The sequence below is a fragment of the Muscardinus avellanarius genome, assembly GCF_963383645.1.
Source record: "Muscardinus avellanarius genome assembly, chromosome: 9".
NCBI lineage: Eukaryota > Metazoa > Chordata > Mammalia > Rodentia > Gliridae > Muscardinus > Muscardinus avellanarius.
In genome coordinates this window covers 81,511,114-81,530,029 of record NC_137795.1, presented here as the reverse complement: position 1 = coordinate 81,530,029, position 18,916 = coordinate 81,511,114, and the positions used below count along the sequence as shown (strand labels likewise).

Here is an 18,916-nt window from a genome sequence, read left to right as displayed (position 1 = left end):
CAAAACCAAAAAATAAAATGAAATCAAATATGGATGGGGGTGTAGCTTATAACTAGAATGCCCCTGGGTTAAATCCTCAGTACCACAAAAAAAAAAATACTATTTTCATCTGGCATGGTGGGACACACCTGTAATTCTAGTATTTAGGAGGCTGAGACAGGAGGATTGTGTGAAGCCAGCCACAGCAACTTAGTGAGACTCTTAGCAATTTAGTGAGGCTCTGTTTCAAACAAAACAAAACAAAAAATAATAAAATAAAATAAATAAAAAAATAAAATATGGCTGGGGTGTAGCTCAGAAGTAGAATGCCCCTGGGTTTAATCTTCAGTTCTAAGTGGGGGGGGGGGAAACTATTTTCTCTTTGTGAATTGTAATATGTTTTAAGATGAAAACTGGTTCTAGCAAAAAGATCCACGAAACACAGCCTCCTAGGCTTTGGCTATATGACCTTTCTATAGATTTTATTTATGGCTCTACTCTGGCATTAGACTTTGAGGGCAAAATGTCTATGAGGCAGTAGATCATCTATACACATCACCTCTGTAGATGTTATATTGTTATCCATGTTAAAATTCTTTTTGATTTGGATAGGGGTATTAAAAGAAATACTTCTCCATATGTATTTTAATTTCCTCAGAACATAAATATATTTTATTAATTCCTAAACATGACATTTTTATCTTCAATAACAGTTTGTTTATTACTTCCTAAATATTTCTTCCTAACTACAAAATATTATACTACTTATGGGTAAATCAAAATGAAATTACAGTCAGGTATATGATGTTTTTGTTTCGTTGAGAACATGTTTTCTATAATTGAAGGCATATTTGTGATTATAATAATCACATTATACCAAAAAAGGCAGATGAATAAGTAGAATAATGAGCTGCCAGAATGGTTACCACTGACTAGAAGTTATTAAAAATATAAGGATGAAAAAATAAAAATAGTTCTCTAGCATACAATAGTAAAGGATTTCCCTTAAATTATGCTCACTTCGAGTGAATACACAGGAGCATAGAAAAGTAGAAACTTTACTTCTTTGAATCTGGTTCTCTGCTGTGGTTGACTTTTCCCCTCAGCAGACGTGTATTTATTTGTCACAACTTGGGCAAAAGATCTACTCTTAGGATCTAGTGGGTAGGGACCAGAGATGATGCTAAGTATCACAAAATGCAAGAAATAGCTTTCTAAAGCAGGTAATTACCCAGCTCCAAATGTCAATAGTTATGAGGTCAAGACACCCTGTTCCTGATTTAGGTATTTATATCAATCATATAAATTAGCTCTTCCTCTCTCATCCATAATAACTAAACTAAGAGTTGCTTCTGTGGCTACCATAGATAGTTTCCAGTTGGCATAATAATAACTGAAATATAGGCTTCAGGTAAGTTCAGTAGTTCAAAGTAGCTAAGTAGGTATTTAACAATGTTTGAAAATATAAATGATACAAAATCTCTAACAATTAAGTTATGATTCACCAAAATATTCTGATAGTTGATTTTTAAATTGAATGATATGCTTTATATTTGATTCTCTTTCCTGTTAGTCATTGGTGAAATGATGAAGTGAACAGTTAATGCCTGAAAGGTAAGAACGGGGAGGGGGGAATTAGGAGACTTAGTTAATCATAAAGTAAACTCTCCTTTTTAAAATATTTTAAGATGGGTCATCTTTTGTGTTTATTATGGTCTGAATGTCTTCCAAAATCAATGTGTTGAAATTTAATCTTCACTGTAGTAATATTAAGAGGTAGGGCTTTGGGGAATATGATTGAGTCCTAAGGGCATAGTATTCACTGTATTAGCGTCTTAAGAAAGGGCTAGAAAGAAGTAGCTTAGGGCCACCCTTTCTCTCCCTCTTTTCCTCCTCTTTGGCTCTTCTCCCATTTGGGGACAGAGAATGTTTTGTTTTTGTCCTTTTTGCCCCTTTGCCATATAAGGATGTATCAAGAAGGCCCTCAACAGACACCAAATGCTAGTGCTTTGTCTCCAACTTCTCAGCCTCAAGAACTAGGAGGAATAAATTTCTGTCTTTTATAAATTACTCAGGCCTTTTGTTACAGCAGCAAAAATAGACTAAAATGTCATCTATTAGATCCAAATTTTATTTGAAACGTAAGAAGAAATTGTAATGTTTTCCCCTTTACCAATGAATAAATTATCATTAAAGGTGTATTTATTTCCTTTTAGGATTGCATGCATAGACTCGTGGGACTCAAACTGACTAGTCTATCATTTATTCTGCAATAGTTCTACATCGGACTTCTGCCCTAAAGAATCCAATGACAGCACTATTATTGTTATTGACAGAATATAGACAGTTTGGAAAGCCAACGGTTAAGTCTCAGGCTGCATACCTGTTTAGCTATTAACTTTACTTGGAAATCCCCAAATATCTGAGAATTGATATGAGATTAGAAATGTTAGCCCTTGTGCCTTCTTTGTATTGGAACCTTTGTCATGTTATCAGATTGCAGTGACACCTAGAGACCCTTACAAGAATAAGCATTAAAGAATAATGCTGGATGTTCATAGTCATAATTTCTTTATAACCACTTTTTTTTTTCTTTTTGGGTAAAATTGAGAATGGTTCAGAAAATACAATCTTAAATTTGATGATTCTAGCCAGGTGAGATGGCACATGCATGTAATTCCAGTACTTGGGATGCTGAGACAGGAGAATCACAGGTTCATGGCCAGCCTCACTACATAGTGAGGCCTTCTGCAACTTAGTGAGACCCTGTTTCAAAGTAAAGAATAAAAAAATAGGACTGGAGGTGTAGCTCAGAGGTATCGTGTCCTAGGTTCAATCTCTATTACTGAAAAAAAAAAAAGAATAAAGGAAAGGGCTGTGGACATGAAGTTTAGCTGGAATCTGTTGTGAGAAAATCCTACCTGTGCTATACTGACTTGGCCCACTTCCTCAAGCTGATTGTGGTTAGCCAAGTGTCTAATACAATCCACATTATTCATGCCTCATTTTTCTGCTCCAGTAGACAGTTTCCAAAGAAAAGGCTAGAAAATGCTATTAGACATTTTCCCATGTTATAAAATATAGTACTAATAGTAAGACAACACATAAACTTAAGACCTTTCTGGAAAGAGTTCTTATAGATGTCTGAAATACTTTTCTGCAATTATCTGTAGAATATCCCACAAGAATTTTCTAATATTTTTCTTCATATTATAGTAACAAATTCCAAATATAATCATCTATATTCCAATGAAATTGTGTGGTGATTAACTTGCTTCTTATCAATATTGGAGAAAGGAAGCATGTCTCAGAAGATCAAAGCATAGCATGAAGGAATGTGTATGTTTGCATATATTTGCATACAAGCTTTTTACTTACTTTACTGAGGCAAAGTTTATGCAAATATATCTAAACATATACATATTTTATGCTTCTAATAATTTGTATACAGAAAATTTTACTAATCTTAAGTGCACAGTTAATTAACTCAGTATGTATCTATATACCACCTGGTTATTTATGTTACCACCACCTAGATCAAGATGTAGGACATTTACCTAAAAAGTTTTCTTATGCTTAGAGCTATTCATACTTTCTAGACAACTACTCTTCTTCTTATTTCTATCATCATAGGTTAGTTTTTCCTATTCTTAAATTTCATATAACTGAAATAAAGCATGTCTGTATGTCTTTTTAGCAACTTAAAGTTTTGAAGATTCTTCAAATGTTTGTGTATCACCTCTTTTTTGTTTTTGGTACTGGGGACCGAACCCAGGAGCACTCTACCTCCATGCTACATCCCCAGCTATGTATGTATGTATGTATGTATGTATGTATGTATGTATTTTGTTTCAAACTAGTCTCCCTAAATTGCTGTCACTGACCTCAAAACTTTGATCCTCCCAAGTACGGGGATTATGGACATGCACCACCACACCTGGCTATTTTTAAATATCACAATTATATCATATTTATTTCTTTATTGAATTGTTTCTTGCTTTCAGCTACGATGAATAGAACTGATATGAAGATTTTGTATGTCCTTTAGTGGATATAAACTTTATTTATCTTGAGTATATAACTAGGTTATTCTATAACATTATAGAATACATATAGGTTTAGATTTATTGGTAGAGTCGTTGTTTTTCAAAGTCATCAAATATTTTAAACACTAAAATATATGAAAAAAATGTTCTACCAAAAAAGGTAAGAAAGCTTAGTGTGGAAATAATTATATATTCCCAAACATACACATAAAAACTCACACACACAAATAAAAACTACACACACAATTTTCTCTAGGTTTGTTGTTGTTGATGTTGTTTTATTTTGTTTTAGCATTTTTGGCCTGGCTCTATTGTTTGTTTTTCAATTTAGGAAAAGACTTGGATATAGAAAGCCAAATAAAGCAAACTGAAAAGTGGAGAACATATTATAAGTTTTCTCCAAACTTTAGACAAATATTTCTTCAATAAAACAAATATTAATATCTCACAAAAGTGACATTAGGTTACCATGGAAATTCAGCACACATATAATTTCTTTTTAAAGGACTGTCATTTAAATTAGTATATTAAAGATTTGGAGAAATACTACAGTTGAAAAACATAGCTATCTTTGTTTTATCTATTACTTTATAAACATGTTTGACCGTGGAATTCTATACTATCTTTTTAAAATTAAGTACACCTATCAATGGCATTCAGAATAAATATTTTTATCTTGCTTTAGACCATTATCTATCTATACAATTTGAAATACCCTTTGCCTTGGTGAAAATTCAAACATTACAGATATTTGTTTCCTTGTCAAATAGACATCTCGTGGACAGGTTCCATTGCAAAATATTAAGCTTTTTGAAATAGATGTGACAGTGGATGTGATAGTGCAGGGGCAGAATCACTGAGTCTGGCCACCAAGTAGAACTACAAACAAATATGACACCCACGCTACCCAGTTGGACCTTTTTTCTCCTTCTTTAATCCTCTGTACTTCAAAGTTCCCAGTAGCTTATATAGCCTTTTGACATACATAAGTGCATTTGCAGCTATACTTTCTGAGTGGATTAGTGGATATATGATAAGAGTGCCAATTACTACTTTCTTGCAATCATGTATAATATATATCATGTTGGAAAATGTAAACGGTTATGCATAGAATCCTAAAACAATAAGGGAGAAGTAGAGAACAAAGCCACTGAACAGAACAAACTCTTAGGTTAACAGTCCTCTTCCTACATGGCTATAGAATGACTTATGTTGCTTGAAGGAGAAACTGCAGGCTTGGGAAATGAATAGGATACGAGAAATATATCTACCCCAAGTAAACTCAATTTTATTTATTCATTATTCATTCTGTAAAAAAGTTCCATAAGTATTTCTCTCATTCTTTAAAATAAATTCCATCGAATCTAGTTTAAAATTTCAAAAGTAGATCCAGGGATAAATCCAAGAAAAACAGCACGATTTTAAGGAAAAATGTGAAACCAATTTCCTAACTAAGTGTTAGTACTCAGACCTTTTTAAAAATAGTAACCACAATAAGCCCACTGAACACAACAAGAGCAGGGAGGAGACACCACATTATAAAGAAAACCACTCACAATGAAGTGCCTTAGATACCTGCCTGGGACTTTTGCCCTTTCCCAAAGACCACAGTTTCGATTTAAGAGCATACAATTTCTTGTAACAATTTTCATTTGGCAGTTTTCACCTGGGTTAAAAAATCATTCCCAGTTCAACTCCATGCAAATGTAAAATTCACTTACCTGCACAAAACCACAGGCCCTGAAGTCCTCAAAGAAAGGCAGACTAGGGCGGTCTTCTCTGTAGATGGTGAGTTTATAGGTGACCAGTGTCTCACCCCCTGTTGGAGATTCTCCCACCACAAACATTGAGATTCTGTTCATTCCTAAGCCCAGGGGGTAGTTGACAAGGCTGCAGAGAGAGGGAACAGGATGAGGAAGAGGGAGAGTAAAACAGAATAAATATAAATAAGGGACATTTAATCAGCCCCAACTGATTCAGAAATCAACATTTATTAAATGCATTTAACCTGTCAAGGCCTATAAAATTTCATGAGAAATCTAAAATATGAAAAAGAAACTAAACATTTGTTTCATGGTACTTTGCTATGCCAAAAGTCATCTTACAGAGAGAACCAGGACCTCCAGTAATAAAGCAGGAAAAAAAATCTAGTATTTTTTTACCCCTTGTCAAAGTCATCCATCATCTTTAATACTTACAATAACTCTGTACACAAACTGTGATGATTCCTATTTTAAATATAGAGATCATAAAGTAGTAGCAATAAACAAATTGCCCAAAATTATATGGTAGAGCCAGAGATGAGATCTGGGTTGGGTGACTCAAATCCTCTTTTCTTTCTGCTACCAGAACTACTAAGTGACTTTCTTTCCCTATGACATGGAAACAGCCAATAATAAGCTTCCACTGTCCTCTTCAAAATTATAGACAAAAGATTTGGTGATGTTCAAAAGAATGTATAGAAAAGAAATTCCTGTGAGGCTAGAGAAGTTCGTGGTACTATGCCCAAAAATTATCACCAACATGTTTAAGCAATGAACCACCAACTATCCATAGACTTCAGGATTTAGCTAGGGAGTAGAAAGAAGTTACTATTCAGCAAGATTGACATCAATGATAAGAAAACAAGAGGCAGACAACAAAGAATGTTCCTTTAGATTCTTCTTAATATTCTGTATAATAAGATTCTCTTATTACAATGTTGTTACAAAGATTATAGATAAATAGAGAACCAATATGTTCTTTTTTTTTCTTTTTCTTTTCTGTGGTACTGGGAATTGAACCAAGGGCATTCTACCTCAGGCTATACCCCCAGCAGAATTTTGTTTTTATTCTGAGACAAGGTCTCACCACACTGCCAAGGCTGTCCTCTTGTCTCAGCTTCCCAGTCCTGGGATTACAGGCATGTAGCACTATTTCTGGCCCAGTGTGTTCATTGTAATTCTTGCCCTAAAAGGGTAAGGATTTCACACTCTGGCAATCTCTCCAAATGATCTGAGGTTTGTCTTTCCTGAACCACTTTTAATGGTTCCATCAGCTGTCTGCTTCCCAGGGAGTGGCTCCACCCAGCCCAGGAGAGGAGCGTCCACATACCTGGGCCCCGCCTGCTCATACAGGTGCACCTGGCACCGACACTTAGAGGTCTCTGCTCCGATGGTCACTGTTACCACATCAAATGGGACTTCAGAGTAATAATTTTTGATCTTTGGGTTAAATTCAGGACTTAGTTCCACATGTGGATGTGTAAAGATCTGCTTGATATGACACACAGAGTCTTTATCTGTTAGAAAACAAAACAATGAAAAAAACTATTAAGTGGATTGATATTTTTAAGTCATATATGTCTAAAGTATTTTTTCTCTAACTCCTTTGAAAATTCCAGTGATCACTGCTGGCTGTCCATTTGGCATCCTGGTTATAAGTGATTTATGGCTTCAGCTGGATTTTCAGTTTGTCAGATATTGTAGAATTTACATATAACAGCTGTTTACTTTAGTTGGTGGTGTACAGATTTTTTTTTCTTTTTGCTCAGCCCTTGAAAGTTTAAAGGCACAGAAGGTGGGAAATGTCTTTCCTGTAGATTGATAACATTTTGGCAACATCAATGGCATATATCAAGCAACTCTGTGAAAGGAGGCAATGGCTCTATGGAGTGGTGATAGACGGGAACCAACAGGCAACGAGGAAGTCTCTTAACGGGAAGTGTCATTAAACTAAACTGCGATTAGGGTGATAGAGTAGCTTATCCACAGTAGGTAGAGGAAAGAACGTGAACTCCAGGACTGCCCCAAACACTCGAAAAAAACATCCTCAAGGATCATTACACCCTTCGTTCCCAGGAACCTCAACAGAGGAAAATGCCACAAAATATAAAAAGGGATATTCTATATTCTGCTCAGTATGACCTGTGTGTATGTATGTGTGTGTGTGTGTGTGTGTGTGTGTGTGTATTGATAAGAATTGAACCCAAGAACATTCGATCTCTGAACTACATCCTCAGCCCTAATTTTATTTATTTATTTATTTATTTATTCATTCATTTTATTTATTTATTTTTGCGGGTCTGGAGATGGAACCTAGAAGCATTTGACTTCCAAGCTACATATCCTGCCCTATTTTCTTATTCTTTATTTTGAAACAGGGTCTCACTAAGTTGAGGAGGGCCTCACTAATTAGATGAGGCTGGCCGTGAACCACAATCCTCCGGTCTCAGCCTCCCAAACGCTGGGATTACAAGCGTGCGCTACCACGCCCACCTTATTTTTATTGTGTGTGTGTGTGTGTGTGTGTGTGTGTGTGTGTGTGTGTTTGGTACTGGGTATGGAACCCATGGCATCCTAGCTCTGAGCTACATTATCAGCCCTATTTTTCACTGAATTGCAAAGGGTCTCACTAAGTAGTAGTTGAGGCTGGCCATGAACCATGATCCTCCTGTCTCAGCCTCCCAAATGCTAAAATTACAAGCATGTGCCACCAAGCCTGGCTTTTTTTTTTTAATTTTCAAACAGGGTCTCACTAGGTTGATGAGAGTCTCATTACTTGATGAGACTGGCCTCAAGCCTGTTATCCTCCTGCCTCAGCCTCCCCAAGTACTGAGTTTACACACGTGCACCACCATGCCCCATTGGATATATTTCCTGTATTTTCCATTTTTTACATTTCTTTTTATGTTTCACTTAAATAGTGTACAAGAATATTTGCATTCATTAGAAACTAGATATCGGCCCCATATGAGATGAAATAAACATGCAATTATTTTCTTCATCAAGATTTTAACAAGTCCTTAATTTTGGTCTCTTCAAAAACTTTCCATCTCTGGCTTGAGTACTGTATCCCAGAGCCCCCACTTGAAAGGTGATTAAGTTCTGACATCTCAGCTGCATTATCAAGGTTGCCACCTACAAACACCTGGTGCTGCCTTGGCACCTTTCCCAACCCTGTTCCAACTTGCCAGCTTACCCTAGATCTACTGAGAAGCCAACGAGAAGCATGGTGGGAGCAGGCTGTTTAACCTATTTGGCAAGTGCACAGGGAAAAGCTGTTTGAAGTTTGGACTGCTTTTAATGGATTTTTTTTTAAACCACAGAGTTTTATTACTCTCTTGAGAGAAAAATTGTAACTCAAATTAAGCATAAAAACAGCCTCGACTCTTAAAGATAATCCCCCCCTGTTCTGAGGCATCGTCAATTTTTAAAACAACATCTTATAGCATATAATAAAAATAGAAAGATTAATTGCGAAACTCCAGGTAGGACTAGTTTATCAATAAACTAGTAAAAAGATGTAAAACACCTCTACAATGAAAACTATAAAACATTAAAAAAAGAAATTGAAGACGACCTCGGAAGATGGAAAGATCTCCTGCTCATGGATAGAATAAATATTATCAAAATGGCCATTCTACCAAAAGTGATCTACAGATTCAATGCAATTCCTATCAAAATACCAACAACATTCTTCATAGACCTAGAAAAATTAGTCATGAATTTTATATGAAGAAAGAAAGGACCCATAATAGCCAAAGCAATTCTCTGCAATAAGAACCTTGCAGGAGGCATCACAATCCCTGACTTCAAATTATACTACAGATAAACAGTAGTAAAAACAGCATGATATTGGCACAATAACAAGTATACAGATCAATGGAGCAGAATAGAAGATACAGAAACAAACCCACACACCTATAGTCAATTGATCTTTGACAAAGGACCCAAACTCATATGTTGGAGAAAAGACAGCCTTTTCAACAAATGGTGCTGGGAGAACTGGCTATCCTTTTGTAGAAAGATGGAATTAAATCCTTACCTCTCATTGTGCACAGGAATCAACTCAAGATGGATAAAAGGCTTAGAAATTAGACCAGAGACTGTGAAGTTATTAGAGGAGGGCATTGGCTCAACACTTCAACATATAGTAACTTTCTCAACAAGACCTCCAAAGCTCAGGAAATTAAAGCAAGAATTAACAAGTGTGATGGCATCAAACTAAAAAGTTTCTTCTCATCAAAGGAAACCATCAAGAACCTAAAAAGAAATCCCACAGAATGGGAGAAGATCTTTACCAGCCACCACTCAGATAGAGGACTCATATCCAGAATACACAAATAACTCAAAAGCCTCTACACCAGCAAAACAAAAAATCAAGTACTGGGCAACTGAACTGAATAGACACTTCACAAAAGAAGAGGTACAAATGGCCAATAATCCCATGAAAAAATGTTCAAAATCATTATCCATCGAGAAAATGGAAATCAAACTATGCTGAGATTCCATCTAACCCCAATCAGAGTGGCAGGCATAGAGAAGTCAAATAACAAATTCTGGCGAGGATGTGGGGAAAGAAAAACTCTTTTACACTGTTAGTGGGAGTGCAAACTAGTTCAGCCACTATGGAGATCAGTGTGGAAATTCCTTAGAAAACTGGGAATAGATCCACCATATGATCTGGCTACACTACTCCTGGGTATCTTTTCAAAGGGGTTGAAATCAGAGAACCACAGTAACATATGCATTCCCATGTTCATAGCAGCACAATTTGTAATAATCAAAATATGGAACCAAATTAGGTTTCCATCAACAGATGAATGAATTGCAAAATTATGGGAAACACACACAGTGTAATCCTACTCAGCAATAAAGAAGAACAAAATCATGTCATTCTCAAACGAAGATGGAAAGACCTGGAGAATATTATGTTGAGATCAGATAATCCCAGAAAAGAAGGGGTATATGTTTTCTCTAATATGCCCAAACTAGGGAGTATTGGAGATATAAAAGGTACTCCAGATAATGGAGGGGAACCTCAGCAAAGCTAGAATGGAAGGGTAGGGGAGGAAGAAGGCTGAGGTTGATTAACAGAGGAGCTACGTTAGAATATGTGTAAACATATGAATGTAGCATGGTCAACCTGGACACTCATTGTTGTGAGGGGTGGAAAGGGGAAGTGGAGAAGGAGAGCCCCAAGCACTGTGTGAATGTATGCCATTTTCAATATGATCCTCATAAAAATAAAAGTATAAATAAAATAAGATAAAATAAATTTTAAAATATTTTTGAAGGGCTGGGGGTGTAGCACAGAGGTAGAATGTCCCTGAATTCAAACTCCAGTACCACAAAACAAACAAACAAAACAAATAAACAAAATACTATCTTCCTTAATTGGATATTGAGTCTATTAAACTCTATTATTACATTGCTTCTCAATCCATCATGATTTTAAGAAGTGTTAAAATATCATAAATGAACTAACTTGCATGTTAGACAATAAAAATTAGATCATATTAAATTGGAAGACTCCTATTTATAATAAATAAAACCTGTCCATACATTTTAATTTTCAACTTTAGTGTTTTATGGGATTTTATTTTATTTGTGACAGATGAAATTTTCAAAGTGTATGTTTTAGCACCACATATATAGATGTAGATATATTTCAGCTACACATCAAAAAGTACTATGTAGAGCCCTAATTTTTGCAGCATATATTATAGAATACTAAGAAAATATTCAGAAGCTTTAAACAAGAATAGGAATGCCCAGCTTCATGACCCAGCTCAGGCATCTCATAGCCTTGACCTTGAACAAATTAGATTCTTTAGAAAAATATATTTATAAGACTATTGTAATAATACCGACAAGAGTAAAGGAAATTATTTTAAAACTTATGTGAACTTAAAATGAATATTTTATTTACTAAAAAACTTACAAAATTCATGAATTTTATAAAAATTGGCTTAAAAACTCTATACTATATAAAAAAATTCTACTCAAGTACCCTATATCATATAAACTCTTTCATTTGATGAACTTCCATAAACTTTAAAACCCTAAGAGTCCCTCAAAATGAGTTTGGAAGTCACTATCCTTAAATAAGTAAACAAAGAAATATAACATTTTATGCTAAAAAAAGAAAATTTTAAATGTTCTTTTTATGAAAAGGTGACAGATATGAACTTTATCAAAATACAACAAGCAGCCAAGCATGGTGACACATGCTTGTAATCACAGTACCTGGGAGGCTGAGACAGGAGGATCATGTAGGTTCAAAGCCAGTCTCAGCTATTTAGTGAGGCTCTCAGCAACCTAGTGAGACCCTGTTTCCAATATAAAATAGGTCTGGGAAGGTAGTCCAGAGGTAGAAGGACCCTGGGTTCCATTTCCAGTACAATAAATAAATAAATAAATAAATAAATAAATAAATAGCTAGGTGTGGTTTGGAGAATAGAATTCCCTTGGGTTCAATCTCCCGTACCACCAAAATAAAAAATAAAAAAATACATTTTATTATATAATTCACGTAACAACAACATCCTAAAATTTATTTAAAATACTTGCCAGTCACGGCAGTTCACACTTGTAATCCCAGTAGTTGGGAGGCTGAGGTAGAAGGATCACAGGATTGTAGCCAGCCTTGGCAACTTAGATATTTTTTCAGAATAAAAAATAAAACAGGGCTGAGGGTATTGCTTGACGGTAGAATGCCCCTGAGTTCAATCCCCACTATCACAAAATAAATAAATAATAAAATAAAATGCACAAGTGCCTAAGGATAAAAATATGATAAAATGATTCTCTTCTTATATTTAATGTGATTGTGCCGATTAAATATGCTGCCCAAATACTTAAATCTCAACTCACCATTACTGCACCGTGTATCTTTATTTTTGTTCACACTTTGTGAGACTGCTGCTAAAAAAAGAAATATACATTTAAAATAAAAACTATTAATTAAATTTAAAACACATATTTAGTTATCTTAAAGTATAATTTAATAAAACATGTATTATTATTTAGCTTTTATTATAACAGTGAGAATTTCTAGGTAAAACTATTACAAAAAGCAAAAGATATCTGATTCAATGCTTAGAGAAATAATTATTTCAAACAGAAAAATAATAAAGGTGAAGAATAATGGTCTAAATGTCATTGCCCCAAAGTGCTTCTAGATTTATGATCCTATGACTATAATTTCCTAACATTAAAATTCAGAAATCCCATCTAGTTGGTTATGTTGAAATTGTTTCTAGATTTCTGAGTTTAATCAAACATTTATTTAAAAACTGTTTAATAAGCATATATTAAACAACCAACTGAATATGAGCACATGTAGTGCCTAAACTATTTATTTAAAGAGAAAAATGAATAATACTGTTTATCACTAATTCTTTACAGGGCCTACTGATTTATTCTGTTGAAACAGTGATTCTCGGATTCTGTGTGCTTCATTCTCATCTGAATGACTTCTTAAAATACAAATTGCTGAGGAAAGACGTAGCAACTTCACAAGATCCTGTTTTAAATAAAATAGGGTGTAGCTCAGAGGTAGAATGACCTCAAGTGCAAGCCCTAGCACTGAAAACTAAAAATGGCTGGGCTTCACCCCTAGATTTTGATTCAAGAGATTGGAATTTCTACATTCCTAGTGATATGCTGCTGCTGCTGCTACTGCTGCTACTGCTTGTCAGGTCTGGGACACCCACTGAGAGCCACTGTATTGGATTAAATCTTGGTCTGTAATAGGAAAATGGTTTTGTTTGTTTGTTTGTTTGTTTGGGAGTGCTGGGGATGAACCCAAGGACATTCTATCTCTGAGCTACAATCCCAGTCCTGTTCTATTATTTTGAAACAAAGATTTCTCCAGGCTGATAAGAGTCTCACTCAATATCTCACTCAAGTCTCACTCACTTGCTGAGGCCGTCCTTGAACCTGCAGTCCTCCTGTTTCAGCCTCCCAAGGACTGGGATTATAGGCATGTGCCATCATGTCTGGCCTTAATACTCTTGTATTGGTATGTTTTAATTATAACTAATAGTGAGGTTCAAAATGGTACCAACATGCATACACATACTTTTCTGATGAAAAAAAATAATTCAGAAAAATTTTAAAAGGAAAAAAATAAGAAAATAGAGATAAGCTTAAGAGAGAAAATCCAAATCATCATTAAGTTTCCTTGAGGTTCCTCTGGATACTAGTCCATTGTTTACCAAACTAAATATCCTAAACATCTTTCATGTCATAAATATTTTCCATGATACTGGAATATCTTCATAGAATTTCACCATATGACCTAACTTCACGTATGCATCTAATTCAATCTTATGGCAATAGTGATCACTTCTATTTTTTCCTTTTGTTATAAGTTATTTAATTAATTTTCATACACATTCTCAATTGTTTTTTAAAACAAATATCTGAGATTCCTGGTTTGTAAGAATAATTTTTAAACTCCTTTATGTTGTTAATTGACTCCTTAATAAACATTCTAATTTATACATCCATCATCATTATGAGAATATGGATTCCTTATAGTTTTTTACCAATTCTATTATTTTTAAAAATAAAAATCTAATTTTGAGGGAAAATAGAATTTCCTTGTTTAATTTCCAAGTTTGACTGCTAATTAAGCTAAATATTTTGTATGTATTTTTTGGCCAGGCAATATTTGTCTTTATGTTGAAATAAGAAAGACATAGTTTTACCTTTTTTGCTTTCATTTGCATCAAATGGCACCTGTGGTTTTTCAACGTTCTGATCTTCTGTGAAAGAATTCCTGCAAATTCAATGCCAAACAAGTCCAAATCAATAAAACGAGCAAAATTCATGGTAACTCCATTAAGCACGTTATCTTGTCTTCTGTGTGGGCACAGTTGTTTTGATGAAGACAAAGAAACACTTTCTGGATTTCATTCCTCAAAACTGGAAATCTGTTCCCCAGTGAGGAGGGTGGAATTCTCATCATCTCTAATCAGTCAAAGCACATTTGAAGAAAACCAGGGGGAAAGTTGCTCTTCTGTCCAAAGCTGAGCAATCTCAGATAGTCTGGGGCCAAACAGAAGCAATTCAAGAACGCATACTCTCACTGGAATCTGGCTAAGTTACACAGTTTTTAAAGAAAAGAAAAAAAAAAAAGCTTGGAAACTCTGAGACATTGTCTGAGAAAGAACATACCCAGAATCTGAAGAAACAAATTGTACCTCGCACAAAATGACCTATATTGCCAAAGGATCTATCCTTAAACTCAGAATCTGTAGTGAATAGAAGGACTCAGTTCTATCTCGGTGTGTTTGCTTCATCTTCTTTATCATTTAAATTTTGAGCCAGATTGCTCTTTAAATCCTTAAATTTGTAAAGAAAATAATCTAAAATTGCAGATAGAAAAACTGCTGATCTTGACAACAGAGAAGATTGGGCATACCAGGTCTCCCACCCCTGACATGACTCTCCTGAGCTAATGGCCATTATTTTCATCCCAGCAAAACAGGGATAATAATACTTGGCTTACTTTGCAGGGATGCTATCAAAGTTAAGTAAAATGTTCTATGTTAAATGAATTTTATATGCACTTATTATCCCAGATATTCTGATGGATACTGTAGCAAAGCAGAGATGAATAAGGCATAATCTATTCCTTTAAGAGATAACTATCAGATAAGAAATTAAGAAGAATCATGGAATTAAATATCTTGCTAAAGTTAGAAGATGTAATTGTTTTACTTCAGTTTTATTTCTAAAAGTATTTTCCTTGGGATTGACAATAAAGTAATTAGGAATGAAAAGTAATGGCATCTGGGTCTTAGAGTTCTCTCCTCTAATGGGATGGAGAAACAAATAAAGTAAGGATGGCATAAGAAATGTGTTTAGTTAATGTCTGACCAGGAACCAAGCCAAAGTAAAATATATTTTTTCAAAATTCCCATGAAGCAAAAACTCCAAGCAAATCTTGCAAAGGATAAAACCCTGAAAGTTTTTATCACAAAAACTGAATTTTGGAAACATTTCTATGTAAATGGAATGAGCTGCTTTGTACAGAAAGACATCCTGCGGTGATTTATTGGGTAATTTTGTGAATTAATGATTTGTTCTGAAACCACGTGGATTTTCTTGGAAAGCCTTTCCTTAGAGCAAATTACACATGCAACTTTATTTTCAGTAAAGTGAAAGTCAGCAGATGGTACACAAACATTGATTTTAAGATTTCTTTTCCATTCATATTTATACTAATTCCACTAGGATTCCTGAATTTTTAGCCTCAGGGCACAGGCATAACTGTTATCTATTGCTGTTGCTTTCCTCATCTTGTTACTACAAGTAAATGGTCTTGATAGGATGAAGTCATTAGACCTCACTGTAGGGTGGTTATATAAAATTGACTTATTCTGGAGAAAAATTAGAGGTGGCCATTGTGAAGATAAAATCAATGATGACCATCCCCTCTGCATGACACACTGGAACAAGGTCCCGGACCATAGATGAGAACGCCAAGATCCCAGTTCCATCTCTGTTGGTAGTAACTGTGCAGCTTGAGCTAATAGCCCATCATCTTAGAACCCCAGGTCCCTCACCTGGAAAATGTGTACAGTATTTATACATGGTATTTAAAAGTACTTATGCTCCCAGATAAATTAGATTTTTAGATAAAATAGATAATTTAGATTTCTTTTTCTTGAAATTTTTAGATAAATTAGATAATTTAGATTTCTTTTTCTTGAAATTTTCTGAGAGCAATATGCTAATTGCCTTTAGATAAATATCTAAAATTTACTTATTTCCACACTATCTTAGCTATGTCTTTCTAACATGTCTTGCTTTCCTTGTAAAATAAAAAAAGCATTACTTCCTGTTTATACTGCTAAAAGTGACCTTTGGATAGTACAGAAACATGAAAAGTTTACTGATTTTTTACTACTTACTGAAATTATATATATATATATATATATATATATATATATAGTGTGTGTGTGTGTATCTGTGTGTGTGTGTGTGTGTGTGTGTGTGTGTGTGTGTGTATGTGTGTGTGTATGTACTGGGGATTGAAACTAGAGGCATCATACCTCTAAGATACAACCCAGTCCTGTTTGTTTATTGCTTGGTTGGTTGGTTTGAAGTTGCTGAAAATCCTGCTACTTGCTGAGGCTGGCCTTGAATTTTTGATCCTCCTGTCTCAACCTTCTAGTATATTGTATATTTTACAGATGAAGAAACTGAGTCTCAGAAAGTTCTGAATCTTGCCTCTAATTGGGATTTTTGGATCCAGGTTTGTCTGATTCAAAAAAAAGTTCTGATCCTTTCTAATTGTACTCAGTACTGACCATTATTAGTAAATCTCCTTATTGGAACGGAATCCAATCTTCTGAGTTTAACATCAGTGGATTGGTTAACCTTACAACATATGTAGAGCTTGAGAAAAACTTCTGGGTAACAAACTTTCTAAAGCTTGCATATCTCAAGGGAACTTCCTCAAGGTTAAAAACAATACTTAAGTAGGCTCCTTAGTGAGATCAAGTCTATTCTTTACCTACCTGTAATGGTGAGTGATATATCCTTGAATTATTTCAGTGGCTGCAAAGTTAAAAAAATTGGCTTTGAGCCAGGCATGGTGGCGCACGCTTGTAATCCCCACGCTTGGGAGGCGGAGACAGGAGGATCACGCAGGTTCGAAGCCAGCCATGCTGGCTTAAGAGACCCTGTTTCCAAATAAAAATATAAAAAATATGTGTCTGAGAGTGTAGCCTGGAGGTAGAAGAGTTTCCAGGAACCTCAGTACCACCAAAAAAAAAAAAAAAAAAAGCTTCAAGCTACATTATTTAAAACTTAAATTTTAAGCACACAAATGAAACCTGTTGGGCTTACTAGTCTCAGGTATTAAGAAAATAAGGCCAAGTTCATAAACTGGGAGCAATTAAAGTGAGTTCTGATTCTCGGAGATGTGATAAGAAGTCTTCAAGTACATGATTATTTGTGTTTTTTAATTATAAAAGGAATGCCTTACAGAACCATTTGTACTGTCTCCAGAGGCAGAAGGAAATGAAGTGTAAGTCAGTAGAATGGAAGTCATCTTCAGAGTGGCCACACAAGACCTGAATGAGTGTGGCATGCTCCATAGTCTTTCATTTCCCTATGAAGTTTAGGTTTTATTCTGTTTTCCAGGCAGTTGAGAAGCCATGGTCTCTTAATTCCATTCATGTAAAAGAAAAAGTAGACAAAACCTCAGGCACTCCCCACTTTGTTAGAGGCATTGATGTATCACTTGGACCATCTGCCCCTCAGACCCTTATTCCTAACTCATTAACATGGAGTGGAGATGGGAAGCCACCTTCCAAAAACAAAAGAAACAGAAAGTTCCTTCCTGAAAGATGGCTGGAACTAGAGAACATCATGCTAAGTGAGATCAGACAGTGTCAGAAAGTTAAGGGTCAAATGTTGTCTCTCACATGTGGAAGTTAAGGAGAAAATGGAAAATTAAAGTGACTGCAGAGAAACATTAGAATGGTAGAAGGGGATTGGAAATGGGAAGTGGGAAGGAGATTGAGAGAAAAGAAAAAAAAAGTTCAAATAATGTATGTCCCAGCCACGCAAAGTGGCACACACTTGTAATCCCAGCACTTGAGAGGCTGAGACAGAAGGATTGCAGGTTTGCAGCCAGCCTCAGCTACCTGGTAAGGCCTTCTGCAAATTAGTAAGACCCTGTTTCAAAATAAGGAATCAAAAAAAAAAAAAAAAAAGGTCTGGGCGTGTAGCTCAGAGAAAGATTGCCCCTGGGTTCCATCCCTACTACTGTAAATAATAACAATAACAATAACAATAATAATAACAATCATCACCATCATCATCACATGTTTCTATAAGACAGTATCACTACCAGTTTCCTAAACATATGAAGAGGGAGGGAGTTGGGGAGATATGGAGGGAAATATATCAAGTGATTTGTGCACAAACAATGCACCAATAAAAGTATAAAAAAAGACAGAGTATATTTACATAAATTTTCCCAGAATGAAATAACACCTCCACAATCCTCTAAATAAATGCTCTTACTGTATCAGGCTCCACTCTGATGGATGCCTCATGAAACAGATCTCGCCTAATTTTGTCTGAAGCTCTAACAATACAAAG

At 35.1% G+C, this 18,916-nt stretch overlaps 1 protein-coding gene across 1 annotated transcript in view; it reads right to left on the bottom strand.

Annotated features, from left to right (window-relative positions):
• CPED1 (cadherin like and PC-esterase domain containing 1) overlaps positions 1–18,916 on the bottom strand; it is a gene marked incomplete at both ends in the record, with an annotated part of 287,330 nt that overhangs the window by 121,051 nt on the left and 147,363 nt on the right. The window contains 4 exons of the mRNA XM_080701788.1: positions 5,747–5,915; positions 7,119–7,305; positions 12,662–12,712; positions 14,503–14,573. Of these exons, the coding sequence (XP_080557914.1) occupies positions 5,747–5,915; positions 7,119–7,305; positions 12,662–12,712; positions 14,503–14,573 (478 nt within the window). The remainder of the gene's footprint in view (positions 1–5,746; positions 5,916–7,118; positions 7,306–12,661; positions 12,713–14,502; positions 14,574–18,916) is intronic.